The sequence below is a fragment of the Ranitomeya imitator genome, chromosome 9, assembly GCF_032444005.1.
Source record: "Ranitomeya imitator isolate aRanImi1 chromosome 9, aRanImi1.pri, whole genome shotgun sequence".
Taxonomy (NCBI): Eukaryota; Metazoa; Chordata; class Amphibia; order Anura; family Dendrobatidae; genus Ranitomeya; species Ranitomeya imitator.
This window is the reverse complement of record NC_091290.1, coordinates 51,002,224-51,027,268: the sequence shown is the minus strand read 5'-3', so window position 1 is coordinate 51,027,268 and position 25,045 is coordinate 51,002,224. Positions and strand designations below refer to the sequence as shown.

Genomic DNA, 25,045 nt, shown 5'->3' with positions numbered 1-25,045 from the left:
CCCTACTTCTCCAACTTGCTCATCTTCCTCTACTATTCCTCCTCGTACAGAATGTAAAGAGGAAAGTCTGCTAGGAGTTGCAGTCCAGGACAGTGCAACAAAAAAAGCATTAAAGTTTGCTGCTGTGAATGTCTCTGTGCACATAGTTCCCAATGCAAGTGTTACACATGTGATGTAATAGACGGTAGAGTACACTATATACTATTAGTGGTAAAGAGCCCTACTATTTACTGAGCTCTTATACACCTACACAAGTTGCACATACGGTATATCTGCCACTTAGGTTCCCATTTAAAGAGGTTGTCCTGGAGACTTCACAATGTGCGCATGGTCTGTGGCACAGACATATGAGACCGGCCACACCTGCGTTTAAAGTTGTGCTATCATACACAGTATACACAGCCACTAGCAGGGATAGACAAGTGCACAAATTTGCAGGTAACACTTCATTGTTGAAACAAATTCATGTATTCTTTGGTGGCTGATAGTGGGCATAGCTCATGGCCACATGCAGCAGCGTGTTTAGGCTCACCTGGTGAGCTGGATCCTCTGGGTTCACATTGCGTTACAGCAGCCCGTTCAACACATACGGTAACGGGCTGCTGTAAACGCAAGTGCCGGTATGGCAGCATGCTAGCGCAGATCGAGCATCTGCTAGCTCTATCTGTGCTAGCAGTGACGGACCCGGAAACGCTGCAGCCCGTGTCTCAGGGTCCGTCACTCAATGACGGCAAATCACTGGCACACGCCCATTAAGGACGTGAACTAGCGATGCATCCAACATAGGAATTAATGGTGGTCTTAACGGACTACGTTACACTGCGTTAATGCCGCGGTGTAACGTAGTCCATCTAACGGATGCGCCCAACGCAATGTGATCCCTAAGTCTCAAGTCCAGGTGGACACGTGGACCTCAGACGTTGGTGCAGCAAGCAGGGAAAGAGGACTTGGCACACTCAAAAATTTCAAGAGCCGCAGAACGGATTAAGTGAAAAAAAGCAGGGTTGGAAGCAAGTTAAAGCACAGTATGCATAGAAGGTAGAGCACACAAAGCAGAAGTCTAAAGTCTCAATCCTAATACACAGGTGTGTGTCCTAATAGGCTTTAAATAGGATTAGGGAGATGATGTCACTGAGCCATGCTGGCAACCTGAAAATCCGATGCGGAGCACAGCAGAGGGCATCAAACCAAGGTGAAGGAAGCAAAGCCCGGGATACCCGGACAGGTGTGTAACAAGCCGCACAGTGGAAACCTAACCTTACGGAAAACTTACTACAATTTAAAAAAAAAAATGCATAAATGATGATTTGTGCTGGTCATTCATACCCAGTTGTATTCACCCAAATCCCAATAATTATTAGTTTGAAGCCACAATTAGAATTTCAATGGTGAATGAAAGTTCAGCAAGGCAACTGAAATGTAAAATCGCCTGTAGGACACCACACTGAATAATATGATTCTATAGGGCTGTTCAGATGACATTTTTTTCACACAGAATGAGTTTCCATGTAAAAAAGATCACAGCATGCCCTATTCTATTTTGTGCATTGGATAAGAATCACTTATAAAATTGTATGGGATCCAGCACGCGTGAATAGATAAAATCAATGTTTATTCCAAAATTGTTAAAACCATCTTCATCGGTGTACATTTCATAAAAAGATTAGGCAAAAGATCAATAAAACATGGGCGTTATTACACATTTTGGAACTTTAAACTTCTTGGTTTTAAGTCATAATAACCATTTGTACATTTTAAACGTTGAGGTCTGGAAACCGATGTCACATGGATGACAACATGAATGAAGATCGACTGAGTTTTATGGATGAAATTCAGACAATTTTTCATATCCTCATCTGACTCTGGCCTAAGGCTGTGTAGTTGGTGTTTTACAGGACCTGCGAGCTCTCGTTACTTTCTTTGTAATGGCTTGCTTGTATGAGGCTTTCTAATGGGAGGGATTAGACGGAGATTGCAGTAGGTCCATTAAAGGATCACTCACCTCAAAGTACAGGTAGGATAATAATAATAAGCAGGTCTAATAATAATTACAGATATTTACTCAATTTGTTGAGAATGTGGGGAATGTGACAATATTAGAGTAATGAATGTGTAGGGTGATCTTTACTATAAGACTGCACCCTGGTGTATTTATGAATTGTATTAAACTGGCAAACTTTTGAATTTCATTTTAATACCGTTTACTAATTTTAGGTTAGTCTCAATATTTTCTTCCAGCAAGCTTTGCTCAATACGAGGAGATCAAGTTCTCTTCTGTATATAGCCTATTACTGGGGAAACATTTAAGGCATGCGAAACGGCTGTTCAGCTTCCCTGTAATATGTGCTTAATCTAATTTAATAATTTAATTTAATAATTTAGAAGGTGTCTTCGTGTCTTTGGTTGGGAGAGTTGACCATTTGTTACAAGCAGTCACGCTCCTTGGGCCAAATCCTCCTTTCTATAGCTACACACGAGAAGTGGCGAGCTGGTCTGGAATGTGCAATTTGTTGGAAAAAAAACTTCTCTCCCTTGCAGTCAATGAAACTTTTTGTTTTCAAATTTGTTAACAGGAATATGAAAAATTATAGAACCTATGTAGTGAGTAATTTAAGCTGGAAAGAGGAATAAATGAAAGGACGGTTGATTGGATGCATGGATAACACTGGGGAACAATTTGAAAAAAATTTTCTGTTGAGTTAGGTTTTTGAACTGATTTATACTAAAATTGGCATGCTGATTCCAAAAATGTAGTCATTTTTTTTCTAGCACGTCAAGTTTTTCCTCCACAACTTACCTGCCAGAGAAGCACAATTGCACTGTCTGATATCTGTAATAAGACTTGTTATCTGATTACAATTCGACTCATATAGAGCTACGTGGCAACTTGTAAGAGTAGTCACAACTGAGACAGTGTGGTGAGAGGTGTGTGCAGCTCCCAATACGTCATAATTATCAATATCTTTACACAAAAAAATTTATCATAGTAGGAATAAATAGGATTTGTGATAGCTTTTCTCTTTACATTGGGCGCTTAGTTATTTTTTTCTTTGTTAGTTTTCAAAGCTTGTAACTTTCCATCTCAGTGTTTTATTTACATATGTACATATTTCCTTTGTTTCAGATCATGTCTGCTTCTTATATATTTCATTTTTTGTTCATATTTGTACTATTTAAAAAAAACAAACACTTTTTAGGTACAGTAGTTTACATATTTTTGAGAAGACAAAAATCCTATAGTTCAAAAAGTTGACGTGATAGAGAAAAACTGAGATCATTTCTGGATTCAGCATCCAAAAATTAGTTAAGAACAGTTGTCTGACCTAACTCCTAAAAAATTGTGTTCCCCGGTGTAATAAAAAGTATAAAGGGATGATTGGACACAGTTTTATATATTTTCAAAGGGGTTATATGTTTAGAATAATTCTTACCCATCAGCGTTCCTCTGTTGTAACCCACTCTAATAAATTAGAATTACCTAGACTGCTACAATATAAATTGGCCAACTCCTTTTAAAGAACACCTGCCAGCTCTTGTGTTCTCTATATATTTTGGAGCATATTTCTTTCTTCTTCACAATTTAGTTCCTACAAAAATGAATGAATTGACAACGAAGTGTTAAAATTCTCCATATTGAAGGGTCATGTACCAACGTAGTATGATAAACCGAACACCGATTGAACAATTAACTGACATGCGGACAGTTGGTAGCACATTTCTAGAAGGAAAACCAGACGAACGGCACAACAGAGTTCTAACAAAAGATGTTTCAGAATTTTTATATAAAAGAAATGTCAGGAGTCGGAACTGGTCCTCTCTAACCTCCCTCTGTATTAAACTGCATCATTCATTTCTCTCTCTTTTACAGCTTGAAGAAACAACTGGTAAAAATCTAAAGGAAAAGTGGGCAAGATGGCGGGACGTCATTTACAGGCAGCCGGTGCCACAGATCAGGTAATTTGAGGGTGTTATGTATTATCTTCACATCATCAATGCAGTCCTTAAACACCAATATTAATTGTAATATATAATATGTGAGAAATACATTGCTTACCCCATTCTCCTAGCATTTAAACTATCCAAAATATATAATGCTGCTCCACTAACAGCCTGTCTTCCTGGTTTACCTTGCCCACCAAAATATTACTGTGCCAAAGTTGCAAGCAGTTGTGGAAAAATGCTGCAAAGCAAGAATGAACTCAATAATAGGGGTGCTAATAATTTATTTTGATCGATTAGCAAAATAGAACGTGAAGGAACAAAAGAAAAATTTAAATCAAATCAATATTTGCTGTGACCGCCCTTTGCCTTCAAAACCACATCACAGCATAAATTCTTCTAGGTACTTGTCACTGACACGCAGTTTTTTAAGGCTCTCGGCAGGAAGGTTGTTCTAAACATCTTAGAGAACTAACCATTGAACTTCTGTAGATGTCACTTGTGCAAATCCTTCTGTCTCTTCATGTAATCCCAGACAGACTCAGTTGATGCTGAGATCAGGGTTTTTGGGGGGCCATGTCCAGAACTCCTTCGTTTTTTTAAACTGTGGACAGTTCTTGTTGACCTTGGCTGTATGTTTGGCATCATTGTTCTAACGTAAAATAATAATAGCAATAATAATCTTTATTTATATAGCGCCAACATATTTCGCAGTGCTATACAGCTTAACAGTTTCAAACACAACAGTTATAAGTAACAACGTTAACAATACAATAAAGCACAATAAGAAGACCCTACTCGTGAGAGCTTACAATCTACAATGAGGTGGAAGAGATACAAAGTACAGGTGTGTATTTACAATGATGGTCCAGCCATCTTCAGGGGGTGGGGGATAGATGGAGATAGTGAATGAGCTAAACACAAACATAAAATTACTTTGTTTAGGGAACGTGATAGGCCGCTCTGAACAATTGTGTTTTGAGGGAGCGCCTAAAACTATGCAAATTGTGAATGGTCCTAATATCTTGGGGTAGAGCATTCCAGAGGATTGACGCAGCGTGGGAGAAGTCTTGGAGTCGGGAGTGGGAGGTACAGATTAGTGCAGAGGTTAGACGAAAGTCATTTGCAGAGCGCAGAGGTTGGTTAGGCCGATAGACAGAAATGAGGGAGGAGATGTAAGGGGGTGCTGCACTGTGAAGAGCTTTGTGGGTGAGAACAAGTACTTTGAATTGTATCCTGCAATGAATGGGCAGCCAGTGTAACGACTGGCGAAGAGTGAACGTGTCTGAGTAACGATTAGCTAGATAGACAACCCTGGCTGCTGCATTAAGGATAGACTGGAGAGGGGAAAGTCGAGTAAGGGAGAGGCCAATTAATAGAGCTTTGCAGTAGTCCAGGCGGGAGTGGATCAGGGCAACAGTGAGGGTTTTTGTTGTTTCCATGGTGAGAAAAGGGCAGATTCTAGAGATGTTCTTTAGGTGTAAGCGGCACGAGCGGGCAAGAGATTGTATGTGGGATGTGAAGGAGAGATCGGATGCTGCCGGGGTGTTATTATGGTGCCACCCACGGAGAGGGAAACGTCAGGTTTAGGGAGGTTAGTATATGGTGGGAGCAGAAGAAGTTCAGTTTTGGAGAAGTTGAGTTTCAGATAGAGGGCGGACATGATGTTGGAGACTGCAGACAGACAGTCACTGGTGTTCTGTAGTACAGCGGGAATAAGGTCAGAGGATGATGTGTATAGTTGTGTGTCGTCGGCATAAAGATGGTACTGAAAGCCAAATCTGCTGATGGTCTGTCCAATTGGGGCCGTGTAGAGAGAGAAGAGAAGGGTGCCAAGGACTGAGCCCTGAGGTACCCCGACAGTGAGAGGAAGAGAAGACGAATTGGAGCCAGAGAACAGAACACTGAAGGAGCGGTCAGAAAGATAGGAGGAGATCCAGGAGAGAGCAGAGTCCTTAATGCCTAGTGACTGGAGCCTAGAGAGTAGGAGAGGGTGGTCAACAGTGTCGAAAGCTGCAGAAAGATCGAGAAGAAGGAGCAGAGAGTGGTCACCATTCCATTTTGCTGTCAGAAGGTCGTTGGTCACTTTGATGAGTGCAGTTTCTGTCGAGTGTAGGGGCGGAAGCCAGACTGTGAAGGGTCTAGGAAGGAGTGAATGGAAAGGTGAAGGGTCTAGGAGGGAGTGAATGGAGAGGTAATGGGTAAGGCGGGAGTAGACTAGGCGCTCCAAGAGTTTAGAGATGAAAGGAAGGTTGGAGACCGGTCTGTAGTTATTTGTGCAGGATGGGTCAAGGGCGGGTTTCTTTAGTAATGGAGTAATGATAGAGTGTTTGAAGGAGGAGGGGAAAATGCCTGAGGAGAGGGAGAGAATAAAGATTGTAGTTAAGTGAGTTGTGACAACTGGAGTGAGAGACTGGAGGAGATGAGAGGGAATGGGGTCGGAAAAGAGAGGAGCCTGGAGACTACTTCTTCTGTGATGGGATCAAATGTGGAGAGTGATCCAGGGGAGATGCAGGGAGGGATGGGAGTCACAGAACTTGGTGATTGGTAGCAGATTTCCTGACGAATATTGTCTATTTTCTCTATAAAGTGGGAGGCCAGGTCATCAGCACAAATGTCTGTGATAGGGGCTTGTGCTTTTGGCCTGAGGAGGGAGTGAAAGGTGTTGTGAATTCTGTGGTCACAAGTGGTATTGCAGTCTCTGGGCGTCCTCCCTCAGGTGTTTTGGTGAGCTCGTTGGCTGCCTTGCTATTTAGCTCCACCTGAGTCTGTCTTCCTTGCTCCTTGTCAATGTTCCAGTGTTGGATCTGAGCTACTGCATCTTTCCTTGGACCTGCTGCTCAGCTAGATAAGTGCTTCTAGTTTGTTTTCTGTTTTTTCTGTCCAGCTTGTTATTATCTTTTGCTGGAAGCTCTGAGAAGCAAAGGGGTGCACCGCCGTGCTGTTAGTTCGGCACGGTGGGTCTTTTTTGCCCCTTTGCGTGGTTTTCGTTTTAGGGTTTTTTGTAGACTGCATAGTTCTCTTTGCTATCCTCGCTCTGTCTAGAATATCGGGCCTCACTTTGCTGAATCTATTTCATTCCTACGTTTGTCTTTTCATCTTGCTAACAGTCATTATATGTGGGGGCTGCCTATTCCTTTGGGGTATTTCTCTGAGGTAAGTCAGGCTTGTATTTCTATCTTCAGGCTAGTCAGCTCCTCAGGCAGTGCCGAGTTGCATAGGTAGTGATAGGCGCAATCCACTGCTGCTTCCAGTTGTGTGAGGACAGTTCAGGTACTGCAGTCTACAGAGATTCCACGTCTCAGAGCTCGTCCTATTGTTTTGGGTTTTTGCCAGATCTCTGTATGTGCGCTGATTACTGCACGCTGTGTTGCCTGATTGCCAGCCATAACAGTACAAGGAGCCAATTCAATGATTTCCAATAGAGGGAAAAAAGAAATCCTGACATCATTTTTTTTTCTTAGCTCTGTCTTCAGTCTTTTTTTTCCCCTAGACATTAGAGTGCTTCAGGACACAGCTGTGGACATGGATATTCAGGCTCTGTGCTCCTCAATAGATAATCTCGTTGTAAATGTACAAAAGATTCAAGATACTATTGATCAGAAATCGATGCTAGAACCAAGAATTCCGATTCCTGATTTGTTTTTTGGTGACAGAACTAAGTTCCTGAGCTTCAGAAATAATTGTAAGCTATTTTTGGCCTTGAAACCTCATTCTTCTGGTAATCCTATTCAACAGGTTTTGATTATTATTTCTTTTTTGCGCGGCGACCCACAGGACTGGGCGTTTTCTCTTGCACCAGGAGATTCTGCATTGAGTAATATTGATGCTTTTTTCCAGGCGCTGGGATTGCTTTACGATGAGCCTAATTCAGTGGATCAAGCTGAGAAAAATCTGCTGGCTTTATGCCAGGGTCAGGATGATGTAGAACTATATTGTCAGAAATTTAGAAAATGGTCAGTACTCACTCTGTGGAATGAATCTGCACTAGCGGCTTTGTTCAGAAAGGGTCTCTCTGAAGCTCTTAAGGATATAATGGTGGGATTTCCTATGCCTGCTGGTTTGAATGAGTCTATGTCCTTGGCCATTCAGATCGGTCGTCGCTTGCGCGAGCGTAAATCTGTGCACCATCTGGCGGTATTGTCTGAGAGTAAGCCTGAGCCTATGCAGTGCAACAGGACTATGACTAAAGTAGAACGGCACGAACACAGACGTCTGAACAGACTGTGTTTCTATTGTGGTGATTCTACTCATGCTATTTCTAATTGTCCTAAACGCACTAGGCGGTTCGATAGCTCTGCCGTTATTGGTACTGTACAGTCCAAATTCCTTTTGTCCATTACCTTAATGTGCTCTTTGTCATCATATTCTGTCATGGCGTTTGTGGATTCAGGCGCTGCCCTGAATCTGATGGATTTGGATTATGCTAAACGTTGTGGATTTTTCTTGGAGCCTTTGCGGTGTCCTATTCCGTTGAGAGGAATTGATGCTACACCTCTGGCCAAGAATAAGCCTCAGTACTGGGCCCAGCTGACCATGTGCATGGCTCCTGCACATCAGGAAGTTATTCGCTTTTTGGTACTGCATAATTTGCATGATGTGGTCGTGTTGGGGTTGCCATGGCTACAAACCCATAATCCAGTATTGGATTGGAACTCTATGTCGGTAACCAGCTGGGGTTGTCAGGGAGTACATGGTGATGTTCCATTTTTGTCTATTTCGTCATCCATTCCTTCTGACATCCCAGAGTTCTTGTCGGACTTTCAGGATGTATTTGAAGAGTCCAAGTCTGATGCCCTTCCTCCGCATAGGAATTGTGATTGTGCTATCGATTTGATTCCTGGTAGTAAATTCCCTAAGGGTCGTTTATTTAATTTGTCCGTACCTGAACACACCGCTATGCGCAGTTATGTGAAGGAGTCCCTGGAGAAGGGACATATTCGCCCATCGTCGTCACCATTGGGAGCAGGGTTCTTTTTTGTAGCCAAGAAGGATGGTTCGCTAAGACCGTGTATTGATTACCGCCTTCTTAATAAGATCACTGTTAAGTTTCAGTATCCCTTGCCATTGATTTCTGACTTGTTTGCTCGGATTAAGGGGGCTAGTTGGTTTACTAAGATTGATCTTCGTGGTGCGTATAATCTGGTGAGAATCAGGCAGGGAGATGAATGGAAAACGGCATTTAATACGCCCGAGGGTCATTTTGAGTATCTGGTGATGCCGTTCGGACTTGCCAATGCTCCATCTGTTTTTCAGTCTTTTATGCATGACATTTTTCGTGAGTATCTGGATAAATTCTTGATTGTTTACTTGGATGACATTTTGATCTTCTCAGATGATTGGGAGTCTCATGTAAAGCAAGTCAGAATGGTTTTCCAGGTACTGCGTGCTAATTCCTTGTTTGTGAAGGGATCAAAGTGTCTCTTCGGTGTGCAGAAAGTTTCATTTTTGGGGTTCATCTTTTCCCCTTCTACTATCGAGATGGATCCGGTTAAGGTTCAGGCCATCCAGGATTGGACTCAGCCGACATCTCTAAAAAGTTTGCAGAAATTCCTGGGCTTTGCTAATTTTTATCGTCGCTTCATCTGTAATTTTTCTAGCATTGCCAGACCATTGACCGATTTGACCAAGAAGGGTGCTGATTTGGTTAATTGGTCTTCTGCTGCCGTGGAAGCTTTTCAGGAGTTGAAGCGTCGTTTTTGCTGTGCCCCTGTGTTGTGTCAGCCAGATGTTTCTCTTCCGTTCCAGGTCGAGGTTGATGCTTCTGAGATTGGTGCAGGGGCGGTTTTGTCACAGAGAGGTTCTGGTTGCTCAGTGTTCAAACCATGTGCTTTCTTTTCCAGGAAATTTTCTGCTGCTGAGCGTAATTATGATGTGGGCAACCGAGAGTTGCTGGCCATGAAGTGGGCATTCGAGGAGTGGCGTCATTGGCTTGAGGGTGCTAAGCATCGCGTGGTGGTTTTGACTGATCATAAGAACCTTACTTATCTTGAGTCTGCCAAGCGCTTGAATCCTAGACAGGCCCGTTGGTCGTTATTTTTTGCTCGTTTTGATTTTGTGATTTCATACCTTCCGGGCTCTAAAAATGTGAAGGCGGATGCTCTGTCTAGGAGTTTTGTGCCCGACTCTCCGGGGTTATCTGAGCCGGCGAGTATCCTCAAGGAAGGAGTCATTGTGTCTGCCATCTCCCCTGATTTGCGGAGAGTGTTGCAGAAATTTCAGGCTAATAAACCTGATCGTTGTCCGGCCGAGAAACTGTTCGTCCCTGATAGGTGGACTAGTAAAGTTATCTCTGAACTTCATTGTTCGGTGCTGGCCGGTCATCCAGGAATCTTTGGTACCAGGGAGTTGGTTGCTAGATCCTTTTGGTGGCCGTCTCTGTCGCGGGATGTGCGTGCTTTTGTGCAGTCCTGTGGAATTTGTGCTAGGGCTAAGCCCTGCTGTTCACGTGCCAGTGGGTTGCTTTTGCCCTTGCCGGTCCCGAAGAGGCCTTGGACACATATTTCGATGGATTTCATTTCTGACCTTCCCGTTTCTCAAAAGATGTCTGTCATTTGGGTGGTCTGTGATCGCTTTTCTAAAATGGTCCATCTGGTGCCCTTGGTTAAATTGCCTTCCTCCTCTGATTTGGTGCCTTTGTTCTTCCAGCATGTGGTTCGTTTACATGGCATTCCTGAGAATATTGTTTCTGACAGAGGTTCCCAGTTTGTCTCAAGGTTCTGGCGAGCCTTTTGTGGTAGGATGGGCATTGACCTATCTTTTTCCTCGGCCTTCCATCCTCAGACTAATGGCCAGACCGAACGAACCAATCAGACCTTGGAAACATATCTAAGATGTTTTGTTTCCGCTGACCAGGATGATTGGGTGTCATTTTTGCCGTTGGCTGAGTTCGCCCTTAATAATCGGGCCAGCTCGGCTACCTTGGTCTCTCCATTTTTCTGCAATTCTGGGTTCCATCCTCGTTTCTCTTCAGGACAGGTTGAGTCTTCGGACTGTCCTGGTGTGGATTATGTGGTGGACAGGTTGCAGCAGATCTGGACTCAGGTAGTGGACAATTTGACCTTGTCCCAGGAGAAGGCTCAGCTTTTCGCTAATCGCAGACGCCGTGTGGGACCCCGACTTCGTGTTGGGGATCTGGTTTGGTTATCTTCTCGTCATATACCTATGAAGGTTTCCTCTCCTAAATTTAAACCTCGTTTTATTGGTCCGTATAGGATTTCTGAGATTCTCAATCCGGTGTCTTTTCGTCTGACCCTCCCAGACTCCTTTTCCATACATAATGTATTCCATAGGTCGTTGTTGAGGAGATACGTGGCACCTATGGTTCCATCTGTGGAGCCTCCTGCCCCTGTTTTGGTGGAGGGGGAATTGGAGTATATTGTGGAGAAGATTTTGGATTCTCGTGTCTCTAGACGGAAACTCCAGTATCTGGTCAAATGGAAGGGTTATGCTCAGGAAGATAATTCCTGGGTTTTTGCCTCTGATGTCCATGCCCCAGATCTTGTTCGTGCCTTTCATGTGGCTCATCCTGGTCGGCCTGGGGGTTCTGGTGAGGGTTCGGTGACCCCTCCTCAAGGGGGGGTACTGTTGTGAATTCTGTGGTCACAAGTGGTATTGCAGTCTCTGGGCGTCCTCCCTCAGGTGTTTTGGTGAGCTCGTTGGCTGCCTTGCTATTTAGCTCCACCTGAGTCTGTCTTCCTTGCTCCTTGTCAATGTTCCAGTGTTGGATCTGAGCTACTGCATCTTTCCTTGGACCTGCTGCTCAGCTAGATAAGTGCTTCTAGTTTGTTTTCTGTTTTTTCTGTCCAGCTTGTTATTATCTTTTGCTGGAAGCTCTGAGAAGCAAAGGGGTGCACCGCCGTGCTGTTAGTTCGGCACGGTGGGTCTTTTTTGCCCCTTTGCGTGGTTTTCGTTTTAGGGTTTTTTGTAGACTGCATAGTTCTCTTTGCTATCCTCGCTCTGTCTAGAATATCGGGCCTCACTTTGCTGAATCTATTTCATTCCTACGTTTGTCTTTTCATCTTGCTAACAGTCATTATATGTGGGGGCTGCCTATTCCTTTGGGGTATTTCTCTGAGGTAAGTCAGGCTTGTATTTCTATCTTCAGGCTAGTCAGCTCCTCAGGCAGTGCCGAGTTGCATAGGTAGTGATAGGCGCAATCCACTGCTGCTTCCAGTTGTGTGAGGACAGTTCAGGTACTGCAGTCTACAGAGATTCCACGTCTCAGAGCTCGTCCTATTGTTTTGGGTTTTTGCCAGATCTCTGTATGTGCGCTGATTACTGCACGCTGTGTTGCCTGATTGCCAGCCATAACAGAAAGGTGTCAAAAAGGTTATTGGGGTTGTTGGATAGTGAGGAGATCAGGGTGGTGAAGACCTACTGTTTAGCAAGGTGAAGAGCAGAGTTATAGATTTTTAACATAAATTTCAAGTGTATGAAGTCTTCTGGTGTGCGAGTTTTCCTCCATAAATTTGGAACCAATTCCAAATAAATTGGGAACCAATCAGAATGACGCAGATGCTGAAATGGAGGATTTGTTTTATTATTATTATTATTATTATTTAAACAAGGGAAAACGGCATTGTAAGAAAGGGTTGTCCAAGGAGTGACTAGCACAGGGCTACCATAAATACCATAAAGAATATTGCCACAAGTACTTTGTGTGCCAATGTATGGTGCCTCTGTATGTGCGGCGCCCTAGGTTCCTGGTCATCGCAGTGGTATTGCTTTCCTCCTTTCCTCTCGGGGAGAGTGATGCTACCTTTGGAGGCAAAGAAGGATAACTGCATCCAGGTATCACAAACATGCAACACATTTCACACTCCAGACCACCAGGGGGAGATTCTGCTCCTATTTATCAGGTCACTCCCTATATATATATATATATATATATATATATATATATATATATATATATATATATATATAACTGGTAGTCTGTAGGGAAAGTTAGCTGCTGGCTGAGCTCAGCTCAGTCAGTTCCAGACAGAAGTCAGTTCCTGGCAGAGCTCCAGACAGGAGTTCTGTTAGTTTGTTCCAGACCAGAGTCTGAGGAGGACAGATGGTTAAAGGAGCTGTGCATGCTCTCAGAGCTGCAGCTCCCTGAAAGAGACATTGAAAGGCAGAACTGTATTGCAGCGAGCGTGAAGGAAGTCAAAGCAAAGGAGAGGATACCAAAAGGGGACCAGTCCCGCTCAGGCTGCCTCCTACTGAGGCGCAGAATCTCGGTAGCCGGAACACCAAGGGAGTAAGGACCTCTACGCCTTATTTCAGAGACCGGCAGGACAGCTAATTGCAGGTCACCTGTCCGCACCTACACCCAGGAGGCACAGTGACACCTACAGAGCCGGGTTATCTAAGAGACCCTATAAACAGGCTCAAGTCACCAGTTACGGGTTTTGTCCTATCCCATATGGGGGACAGAGAGAACGAAACATCACATCTGTGAGACCCTTATGTGAAGCCATAGGCAGTAAGGGACTACACCACCGCAGCGCAAGGGAAGGCTACTGATTTCCACAAGGGCACTCTGGACTTGCCTCCAAACCGGCTGGACTCTGCCTGCCCCGTGATCTGGTGCCCTGGACTGTGGATGCTGAAGTTTTCAGTAAAGGGAAAGAGACTGCAACCTTGTGTCCTTGTTCTTCTCTGCGCCTCTCATCATACCACCATCTATACACCGGGAAGCCCTGGGGATATACTTCACCTGTGGGAAGGTATACCATCTAGCTGCCATAACATCACCCCAGCGGACCCCTTAAAGCAGCGTCAGTCACCCTGACCAAATACCACAGGTGGCGTCACGAACATACACTATATCCCTTTAAACACCTTTCCCTTTTACATGGACATCCTGGGCCACGGATCGGTTCGCACCCACCGTGACATCCCCCTGTGAACCGCAGGACCCGGTACAGAGTACCCCTAGCCCGCGGGACGACTCATATGCCATAGAATTATGGAAATATATTTCAAATACAAGTTGATAGTAATGTTGCAATACAAGGTCCAATTGTTTTCCTATTTTATTCCTATTAAAACCATCAGAAAAATAATTTCTCCATAGTTAACCAGACACATACTTTTATGATCGCCGTATTATGGTTCCGTATTACTTAATTGCATAACGCTACAATATTATCAGTATGCATTATGACTTTTGCCATCATTTCTCAAAAACACAGAACATATGCACATGTATCATATACAACCTTACTTTGCTTTATACTGTATTGCCTTTGGTTCTCGTCTCATGTTGATTTAAAGTGGAACCTGTTCTTTTGCAGAGAGTATTTTGGAGAGAAGGTGGCTCTATATTTTGCATGGCTTGGGTGGTACACCCTCATGCTGGGTCCTGCAGCTCTAATCGGACTAGCGGTCTTTTTTTATGGGTTTGTGCATTTCAATTCCAGCAAAATCAGGTAAGGCTCACTAACATTTGTTTTAAGCTTTTATCGAACGATAGTATTAGCAGGGTATGTGAAGGCATAGATGTGGTTCATTAAAGTGATATTTACGGGATGGATGCTAGAAAAAGGATTCTTGCTGCTGCAGCAGGAAGCCTGCTTTCCTCAATGTTCAGCTACTTTAGGGTATGTTCTCACGGTCGGTAAACGCTGCGGGTTGGATGCTGCGTACATCTGTAGAGTCCAACCCGCAGCGTCCAGATGTTACAGCATAGTGGATGGGATTTCAAGTAATCCCATGCCCACTATGCGTGCACCGAAGCCCGTGGCTCAGATGCAGGGACGGACATGCGGCGCTTCTTTCCGGACCGTAGAATGTCAATTTATCTTGCTGAGATGTGAGTCTCCGCAAGATAAATTTCACCAATACAATGTGTTGGACCCGGTGATTCCGCACTGTTCAATGAACACACGCGGAATCACCTGCGTTCAATAGACTGCAGCGCTTTGGACACAGTGGACATATGCTGTGTCCATAAGTATTCAACATTTTTCTTGGTGGTTTATTTTTCACTATAGACTATCTATAATCCTCTTATACAAATGTTCACTATCAAGAGCAGTTATTGCTGTGCAGGACCCACATGTCCATGCATTACATGATTATTCCATTGCATTTAATGAGAACTGTGTAATGTTCAGTTTCTCCAGTGATGGTGCGGCAGATTACAGCAGAACACTGGGGGTTCTAGAAGCGGGACACCTTGTTATCTGCCTGCAATGGGGTTCTTGGCACACACAGGAATTGTTCAAACTAATGACAGCTAAAATCTAACTGTAATTGTAAGGACACGTTCAGTATTTGGTCAGAATGTTACCTCAGTATTTGTAAGCCACAACCTGGAGAGGAACAATCAGAGGAAAAGTATAATAGAAACCCGTCACCACTTCTGTATTTACCTCCCACTTCTGGTTTTGGCTTACAAATACTGAGGTAAAAAACTGACCAAATACCGAATGTGTGAATGTGGAATTAGAATCCGATCTGTTAAAATTGTATAATGTTATTTTTGTATTTAAAGGGAACCTATTATCAGTCTGAGGTTGTCCTTTTTATAAAGAAAAGAGTGGGCAGCCCCAGATTGGGGATTTTCTAATTATCACCTATACACAGAAAAGGTCTCAAGCGGCTCTACTGTCCCTCTAAAAGACCCAACTTTGAAGCACAATTCCTTAGTGCGGGATCCCACAACCTTCCTCGGCTCTCCTCTCTGTGCACTAACTCGCTGCGTATTTTACCAAGCTAATATCGAATGGTAGCAGTTGTAATTATGTTATCAACCCCAGACGGTGACAGGTTCTCTTGAAAGGGGTTGTCCTCTGAGCAACAGTTTTCACATATACACAAGATAAACCGCAAACATTTTATTGCTGGAGGTCCATCTGCTGACACATACCAGTCCTGAGTGTTGAGGCCCAAAGTTCCTTTTGTGAAAATAACAGTAGTGAGCATGTGTGACCATCACTTCCATAGTGATGCCGAAGCTCACCAATGCTCCATTCACACAAGGGATTTTTGGGACCCTATCACTATCTTCAAGCTCTGCACTTGATATTCCTTCTACCTACTACTTCTTGATTTATCATCTATGTCTTTGATTCTAGAGGAAATCCTGCACTCTGGGACCTCCTTCACTGCCCAATAATCACGCATAACATCAGATCACACCAATAAGCTATCAAACAACTAGATATCTACCATGATCTCAGAACCTGGCTTAGTCCTGGCAGGCCAGACTCTCTTGATGCAAGACATTTATTGTTAATTTTCACGCTATATCATCCGAACTAAGCAACTGCAAATCTAATGGATAGTTGAGCAGCCATTTATACAGTGCAGTAAACCCATTGTATTCTCTTATTGCCTTTAGTCAAGAGATTTGCACGGCAAACACAACGCTGATGTGTCCTCTCTGTGATCAGAATTGCCCATACTGGCCATTATCGGACACTTGTACGTACGCAAAGGTAAGATCTGAACGTTCCGCAAGTGTCCATCTATCATAAGGTTTGTAGCTTATATGATTCACAAGCCCATTGCATTGACATGTTCCATACTTACACACCGGCCAGATATCTTTTATACTAATATCTACAGTTATCCATATTCGTTACACATTATTCCTAATAAGATGTCTTAAAGTGAACATGACAAATGTATCACACATATGTCATATGACAGCCTGATGGCTAGCAACAGAGATCCAGTAAATTCTGGAGCATTACGTATAATGTGCCAATACAAAAATGGTTTCATAACTTACCGTAACTAAAAATCGATGGTATTTCCCAATAATGTGATCGGTGCAGATCCTTCTACTGGAACAACCACCAATAATGAGGATGAGCGGACGCTGATGTTCCACTTTTACATTTTACCTGATATGGCTCTGTGTTTCTCTGTCATGTACTGCATCTCAGCCCAATTTAGATGACATACTATGGATAGTGTAAATTGTGTGTTTGCTATTGCATCTCGGCTCCATTCATTAAGAGTTTTCACATCATATATACGGTATTAATAACGTTAAATTTCAGAGAACCTTGTTCTTATAATCCCACTGCAATTTTAAACATTAAAGAATCTGAGCATTATCCTTTAGTATAGGCAGCATTCCCTGCTAACTCCAATAGTTCTCTCCATTGAAACTTATGAAAGTTAAGCAAAGAGACGAAAACAACGCACTAATCTTTTTCAATTCATCCTCCCTTTCTTCTGCACATCACCTTTGATTGACATCCAGTGATGGCCAAATTGGTGTTTTTGTTTTGGCTGTTTTTGTTTGATGTAACTATGAAACTAATAACCCCTCAGTGACCGGGCTAATTTTTTATAATTCTGACCACTGTCACTTTATGAGGTTACAGCTCTGAAACGTTTTCAACGTAGTCCACTGATTCCGAGACTGTTTTTTTCATGACATATTGTACTTCATGTTAGTGGTAAAATGTCTTTGATAAGACTTGCTCTTATCTATGTAAAAAATGGAAATTTGGCAAAAATTTTGCAATTTTCAACCTTATAATTTTTGTGCCCTTAAATCAGAAAGTCATATCGCACAAAACAGTTGATAAATAACATTTCCCAAATGTCTACTTTACATCAGCACAATTTTGGAAACCTACAGTAATTTTTTTTTTGTTATGAAGTTATAAAGGTTAAAAGTTGACCAGTTGAATCGTTTTTAGGGACCACCTCACATTTGAAATGACTTTGAGGGGTGTATATAACAGAAAATACCAAAAGGTGACACCATTCTTAAAACTGCACTCCTCAAGTTGCTCAAAAAAACATTCAAGAAGTTTATTAACGCTTCAGGTGATTCAGGAGAACTAAAGCAATTTACTTTAGACCCAAACTTTTTTTTATTTTCACAAGAGTATCAGGAGAAAATGAACCACAACATCTGTTGTGCAATTTCTCCTGAGTACGCCGATACCCCATATGTGGGGGAAAGCCACTGTTTGGGCGCATGGCAGGGCTCAGAAGAGAAGGGGCACCGTTTGACTATTTTAACACAAAATTGTCTGGAATTAATGGTGGGCACCATGTTGCTTTTGGATACCCCTTAATGTGCCTAAACAGTGCAAAACCCCAATTCTAACTACAACCCTAACCCCAACACAACCCTAACCCCAACCCAACCTTAACCCCAGCTCTAACCCTATCTGCAAAGAATGGAAAATATATATATAATATTTTTACCTAACTAAGAGGGTGACAAAGGAGGGGTTCATTTACTTTTTTTAAAATTTTTATCACTGTGATAGACCCTATTACAGTAATGAAAATGAACCAATAGGAAAAATCTCCTAATGTTGCCGGATGCTGGCCGGTAGATCCTGGCGGGTGCATTGCTCATGCACCCACCAATTTCTTCCAGGAAGATGATGTGGAGGGCCGGGGGATGGAACAGAAGGATCCAAAGATGATGGGGTAGCATGGGGGCTCGGGGGACCCCATTTTTTCCTCCTCTGGTATGCTAGATCATATCAGCGGAGAGAGAAATGAATGGAAAACCAGACTTTTTTTTGTGCCCACGAGATGGGCTAGTAAAAACCGACCCCAATCATGTTCTCCGGGGTCTCAAGTACCCCCGGTATCAGAGACCGGGAAGATTTTCCGACACTGGGGGCACTATACACTTAGTTTTCAGCTCCGTGGATTAAGTAATCTTAACTGCCACCGTCAAAAGGTGTATCGCTGGTCGTTAAGGGGTTAAGGAAGATCTGTCAACAGACAGACCTTAATAAATGAATCTCCCAGACTGGATGTGGTTGGTGCGTTGAAAATCAATGTAAAAATAGCTGCATACTCCTCAGAGGCAGAGAGACTTTCACAAATATTAAAATAAGCTACTGATATAAGTCCAGCTCTAACTAGATCATGGGGATTGTACAGCCATTCTAGCCAAGCATTTTATAAGTAAATACACTAACCACCTCAAGTCTAAGGGTGCAATTGCACATCCCCATCGTGGACATTAAACTACTAATGATCAGCTACATGCAAGCCGATCAGCAGTCTTATAATAGCCTGCTTAGACAGGGTGACCGCACTAACAGGAGCACAAAACAATATTTCTATGCACATTGAATAGCCTTGTTCTTGATAGCACATGTTCTGATTACACAGGATGATGTGTTGTTGAATACGATGATCTTTAAACAAAATTAGAAATCATTCCACCCAATAGATGAGCATTTTGCAGGTGATTGGCGGTCTCTATAGAGAGGACGATAATCAAGAATGCTAGTTTTGATTATCGGCCAGAGTAAATGCATCCTAAGAGTTGATGAATAATGTTTACACTTTGTATTGTGAAATCCGATGACAGGTCCACTTTAAAAGATTTTTTATTAACATTTTAGAAACTGATACTGTTTATCAAAAACTTAAATTACTGGTGATTTTTTAATTAAATTATTATTTTAGAAAAAACTTACATTTGGGTCAAGACACTTTTTGTTAAAGATGATTAAATGAAAATAAAATCAAATCAATAAATTTTTTTCTTTAATGTGCAGGTTACTCATTTATTTGACAACGAGGGCACAGTTTTCTTTGCTATGATAATGGCAGTGTGGGGTAAGAAAATCACTATAAATTGATTGTGTGAAAATTCTGCAATGTGAACAGATAATGGGGCCCATATTGGAACAGGAGTAAACTAATATCACACCTTCCAATAAGAACTAAGCAAAGATAATTGAATGGTCAAATCGAGAGCGGATTGACAGTCCAAAATCAGACATGCGGGTTCGGCCAATGTTAATCAAATGGGTATATCAGCCCAAAGTCTCAATAGATAATATAAAGTGATCACTTCCTAATGTGCAACAAGATACAGGGAGAGATAATTCATCATTCGATAGGAGGCTATACTTCCCATATACATAACCTCTCTGCGTAGTCAAGTATGCATGTCTTCTCAATGGAGAATAAGTCACAGCCAGACAACCCACCTTATTTCTCTCATCTCCCATCATGGGAGATTTAGGAAACCTTTTTATACAATAATGAAACCAATAGATGCCGCGCTTGAGGATGCTAGAAACAAATGCCACCTACATACAATATCTGGTGAGAAGTAATCCACTAAAATCCCACCTGTATAGCTAGCGGCAATAATTCCTGGAACCGGTACCAAATAATCAATATACCTCCAGGTTCCTCCACTGACCACACACTAAGTTTGAGTAGTACTCAGATGCCGATGTCCCTCAGCTTACCTTATACCAATTAGATGCGGCTGAGTGTGGACCCGTGCTGAGTGTGTCTTCACCCGCCTGGTCGGTTCTCCCGGGGCAGTGGTATGGTGTGTATCAGATGGCGGGGTGTGGTATAGGGAAGCCCCGGCCGGTAGCGTTCCCTGAATACCGCATGTAACAAAAAAAAGATGGCCGACAGGCTCCTCCTACCTCATGACGTCACCTGCAGTAAGGAGCGCTAGAACGCTCAAAAAAGGGGGATAGGAAACAACCAACGCGTTTTGAAGAGTGACCCTCTTCTTCCTCAGGAAACCACACTCAGCCGCATCTAATTGGTATAAGGTAAGCTGAGGGACATCGGCGTCTGAGTGCTACTCAAACTTAGTGTGTGGTCAGTGGAGGAACCTGGAGGTATATTGATTATTTGGTACCGGTTCCGGGATTTATTGCCACTAGCTATACAGGTGGGATTTTGGTGGATTACTTCTCACCAGATATTGTATGTAGGTGGCATTTGTTTCTAGCATCCTCAAGCGCGGCATCTATTGGTTTCATTGTTTTATATTGTCATACAGGGGGGCACTACCCTGACTGATTCCAGCAGCTGAGGACTGATAGTTTCTGGGTGAGCGCCAGTGTTATTGTTTTACTGCTCCTTTTATACAATAAATGATCATCTGGATTGGCTCGCCAAAATCTGGTTGGGTTCAGCCGACATTCATCTGTTGTATATGGAAACTTTTATCTTTATTCATGCTCTCCCTTGTACCTGAAGAAACAAATGCTTGATTTCTTTTTTTATGTAAAGATTTGTTATGATCTATGTGTTTCCTTTCAGCTACTATATTCTTGGAGCTGTGGAAGAGACAAAGAGCGAGAGATGTCTCATGGTGGAACCTGTATAGCTGGGATGAGGATGAGGTAGTATTATATTTTCTTAGGTAATTTTCTCAGGTGATATACAATGTCCATACAGTAAAGGGGGTCATATTGATGTAAATCATGCACCATGGAGGTACTTCAAGATACAGCAGAGTCACGGGCAAGATAAGAACCAATTTCCACATGTCCGCTCTCCGTAGCTATTTTACTTAGTAATGACAATATTTCTACTCTGCTTTGATAAAGACACAAAGAAAACACATCATAGAAACATTTCACCAGAAGGCTGTATCCTCTGTGCTGAACATCTCGGCACCCAAGAGAACTGTATCTACTGTATTCGCTACGCAAATTTACCTGTTGATGTGCCTGTCCGAACCGGCCGCCCGTTACCTGGTCACACCCTGGAAAACTGGATTCATTAAATGAGTGCAATGTACAGGCTCAACAGCAGTTCAGCACAGTGGTGTACAATCTTACAAATATGTATTTCTATTTCGATCTCCCAACCAAATATTCCCCTCCTGCCCCGGTGTAATCTTAAGGAACTTAGAGGAATAGTCCAACCTCGATTATATCGAGAATACTCCAAAATTAACCATATACTGTATATACTGTACTTATCAGCGAAGGTGCCGTGGACAAAGTCTATTGGAGCTGAATGGGGGATTGATAAAGACTGGCTGAGGTAGTCACCAGCCAATATTTGTAATGAGTTGGGTGCGGTGGAGTCTGATGGAGAATTATGTTCAGAGAAATCGGCCGCCCTAAACAGATGTATTTTTATGGAACATCTAAAACTGTGTAAGTTGTGGCTAGTCCTAATTTCTTGGGTAGAGCATTCCAGAGAATTGCTGCAACTCGGAGAAGTCTTGGAACCAGGAGTGAGAGGCACAGATTAGTGTGGATGTTAGTCGAAAGTTGATTGTGGAGCGTAATGAGCAGGCAGACCGATAAACAGAAATGTAGGGGGATGCCCACTGTGGAGAACTTTGTGGGTGAGAACAAGCATTTTAAATTGGTTACTATAATGCATGGGCAGCCAGTGGAATGAATAGCACAGACAGGAAGTGTCGAAGTACCGATCAGCCAGATAGATGACCCGAGCTGCTGCATTAAGGATGGACCAGAGGGGAAAGTTGAGTGAGGGGGAGGCTGATTAATAGAGAATTACAGTTGACAAGGCGTGAGAGGATCAGGGCAACAGTGAGGGGTTTTATTGATTCCATGGCGAGAAAGGGGCAGATTCTAGATATGTTGTCCAGGTGCAACTCTCTTCGTGAGTTGTAGCGTGCCACTGGGCATCTTATGTGTGGAGACAGTGCATAGTAACATAGTAACATAGTAACATAGTCAGTAAGGCCGAAAAAAGACATTTGTCCATCCAGTTCAGCCTATATTCCATCATAATAAATACCCAGATCTACGTCCTTCTACAGAACCTAATAATTGTATGATACAATATTGTTCTGCTCCAGGAAGACATCCAGGCCTCTCTTGAACCCCTCGACTGAGTTCGCCATCACCACCTCCTCAGGCAAGCAATTCCAGATTCTCACTGCCCTAACAGTAAAGAATCCTCTTCTATGTTGGTGGAAAAACCTTCTCTCCTCCAGACGCAAAGAATGCCCCCTTGTGCCCGTCACCTTCCTTGGTATAAACAGATCCTCAGCGAGATATTTGTATTGTCCCCTTATATACTTATGCATGGTTATTAGATCGCCCCTCAGTCGTCTTTTTTCTAGACTAAATAATCCTAATTTCGCTAATCTATCTGGGTATTGTAGTTCTCCCATCCCCTTTATTAATTTTGTTGCCCTCCTTTGTACTCTCTCTAGTTCCATTATATCCTTCCTGAGCACCGGTGCCCAAAACTGGACACAGTACTCCATGTGCGGTCTAACTAGGGATTTGTACAGAGGCAGTATAATGCTCTCATCATGTGTATCCAGACCTCTTTTAATGCACCCCATGATCCTGTTTGCCTTGGCAGCTGCTGCCTGGCACTGGCTGCTCCAGGTAAGTTTATCATTAACTAGGATCCCCAAGTCCTTCTCCCTGTCAGATTTACCCAGTGGTTTCCCGTTCAGTGTGTAATGGTGATATTGATTCCCTCTTCCCATGTGTATAACCTTACATTTATCATTGTTAAACCTCATCTGCCACCTTTCAGCCCAAGTTTCCAACTTATCCAGATCCATCTGTAGCAGAATACTATCTTCTCTTGTATTAACTGCTTTACATAGTTTTGTATCATCTGCAAATATCGATATTTTACTGTGTAAACCTTCTACCAGATCATTAATGAATATGTTGAAGAGAACAGGTCCCAATACCGACCCCTGCGGTACCCCACTGGTCACAGCGACCCAGTTAGAGACTATACCATTTATAACCACCCTCTGCTTTCTATCACTAAGCCAGTTACTAACCCATTTACACACATTTTCCCCCAGACCAAGCATTCTCATTTTGTGTACCAACCTCTTGTGCGGCACGGTATCAAACGCTTTGGAAAAATCGAGATATACCACGTCCAATGACTCACCGTGGTCCAGCCTATAGCTTACCTCTTCATAAAAACTGATTAGATTGGTTTGACAGGAGCGATTTCTCATAAACCCATGCTGATATGGAGTTAAACAGTTATTCTCATTGAGATAATCCAGAATAACATCCCTCAGAAACCCTTCAAATATTTTACCAACAATAGAGGTTAGACTTACTGGCCTATAATTTCCAGATTCACTTTTAGAGCCCTTTTTGAATATTGGCACCACATTTGCTATGCGCCAGTCCTGCGGAACAGACCCTGTCGCTATAGAGTCACTAAAAATAAGAAATAATGGTTTATCTATTACATTACTTAGTTCTCTTAGTACTCGTGGGTGTATGCCATCCGGACCCGGAGATTTATCTATTTTAATCTTATTTAGCCGATTTCGCACCTCTTCTTGAGTTAGATTGGTGACCCTTAATATAGGGTTTTCATTGTTTCTTGGGATTTCACCTAGCATTTCATTTTCCACCGTGAATACCGTGGAGAAGAAGGTGTTTAATATGTTAGCTTTTTCCTCGTCATCTACAACCATTCTTTCCTCACTATTTTTTAAGGGGCCTACATTTTCAGTTTTTATTCTTTTACTATTGATATAGTTGAAGAACAGTTTGGGATTAGTTTTACTCTCCTTAGCAATGTGCTTCTCTGTTTCCTTTTTGGCAGCTTTAATTAGTTTTTTAGATGAAGTATTTTTCTCCCTATAGTTTTTTAGAGCTTCAATGGTGCCATCCTGCTTTAGTAGTGCAAATGCTTTCTTTTTACTGTTAATTGCCTGTCTTACTTCTTTGTTTAGCCACATTGGGTTTTTCCTATTTCTAGTCCTTTTATTCCCACAAGGTATAAACCGCTTACACTGCCTATTTAGGATGTTCTTAAACATTTCCCATTTATTATCTGTATTCTTATTTCTGAGGATATTGTCCCAGTCTACCAGATTAAGGGCATCTCTAAGCTGGTCAAACTTTGCCTTCCTAAAGTTCAATGTTTTTGTGACTCCCTGACAAGTCCCCCTAGTGAAAGACCCAGGTAACATGTATTAGGCACAGGGTATTGGTTCTACACCATTTTATAAAAGTCTTTTTCTTACAGGCACATATGCAGCATTGGCATCTGCCATCATATGGCTCTATAGTGGTTTATTAGCTGCATGTGTATTTCTAAACTGCGGGTCACGCTATTGCTAATGTATTACCGTATCCATTATGTATTGATAAGCAGAGCTGTATTATTTATAAATTTCTATATAGTTAGCATACCATACCATACCTGTAAATCTGTGTATATTGATGTCCACAGATGGATACAGGATATATTTAGTTGCTCTGACATTTGTTCCTGTGTATCTATGCACACTGTTTCAGCTAAACCTCCTTATGTGTACGTGTTCTACGGTTTGAGGCACCCTGTTTTTTAAGAATTGTTTGTGTACATTTTAATATTTTTTAATTAAAATAAACATTTTTATCTTTATATAACACTTTTTGAT

The 25,045-nt window shown here is 42.5% G+C and overlaps 1 protein-coding gene across 2 annotated transcripts in view; it reads left to right on the top strand.

Annotated features, from left to right (window-relative positions):
• Window positions 1-25,045, top strand: part of ANO9 (anoctamin 9) — a 162,765-nt gene that overhangs the window by 96,199 nt on the left and 41,521 nt on the right. For both annotated transcript variants that reach the window (XM_069739223.1, XM_069739224.1), the window contains exons 7-11: window positions 3,869-3,954; window positions 14,226-14,360; window positions 16,277-16,373; window positions 19,434-19,494; window positions 20,956-21,038. In XM_069739223.1, the coding sequence (XP_069595324.1) occupies window positions 3,869-3,954; window positions 14,226-14,360; window positions 16,277-16,373; window positions 19,434-19,494; window positions 20,956-21,038 (462 nt within the window). The remainder of the gene's footprint in view (window positions 1-3,868; window positions 3,955-14,225; window positions 14,361-16,276; window positions 16,374-19,433; window positions 19,495-20,955; window positions 21,039-25,045) is intronic.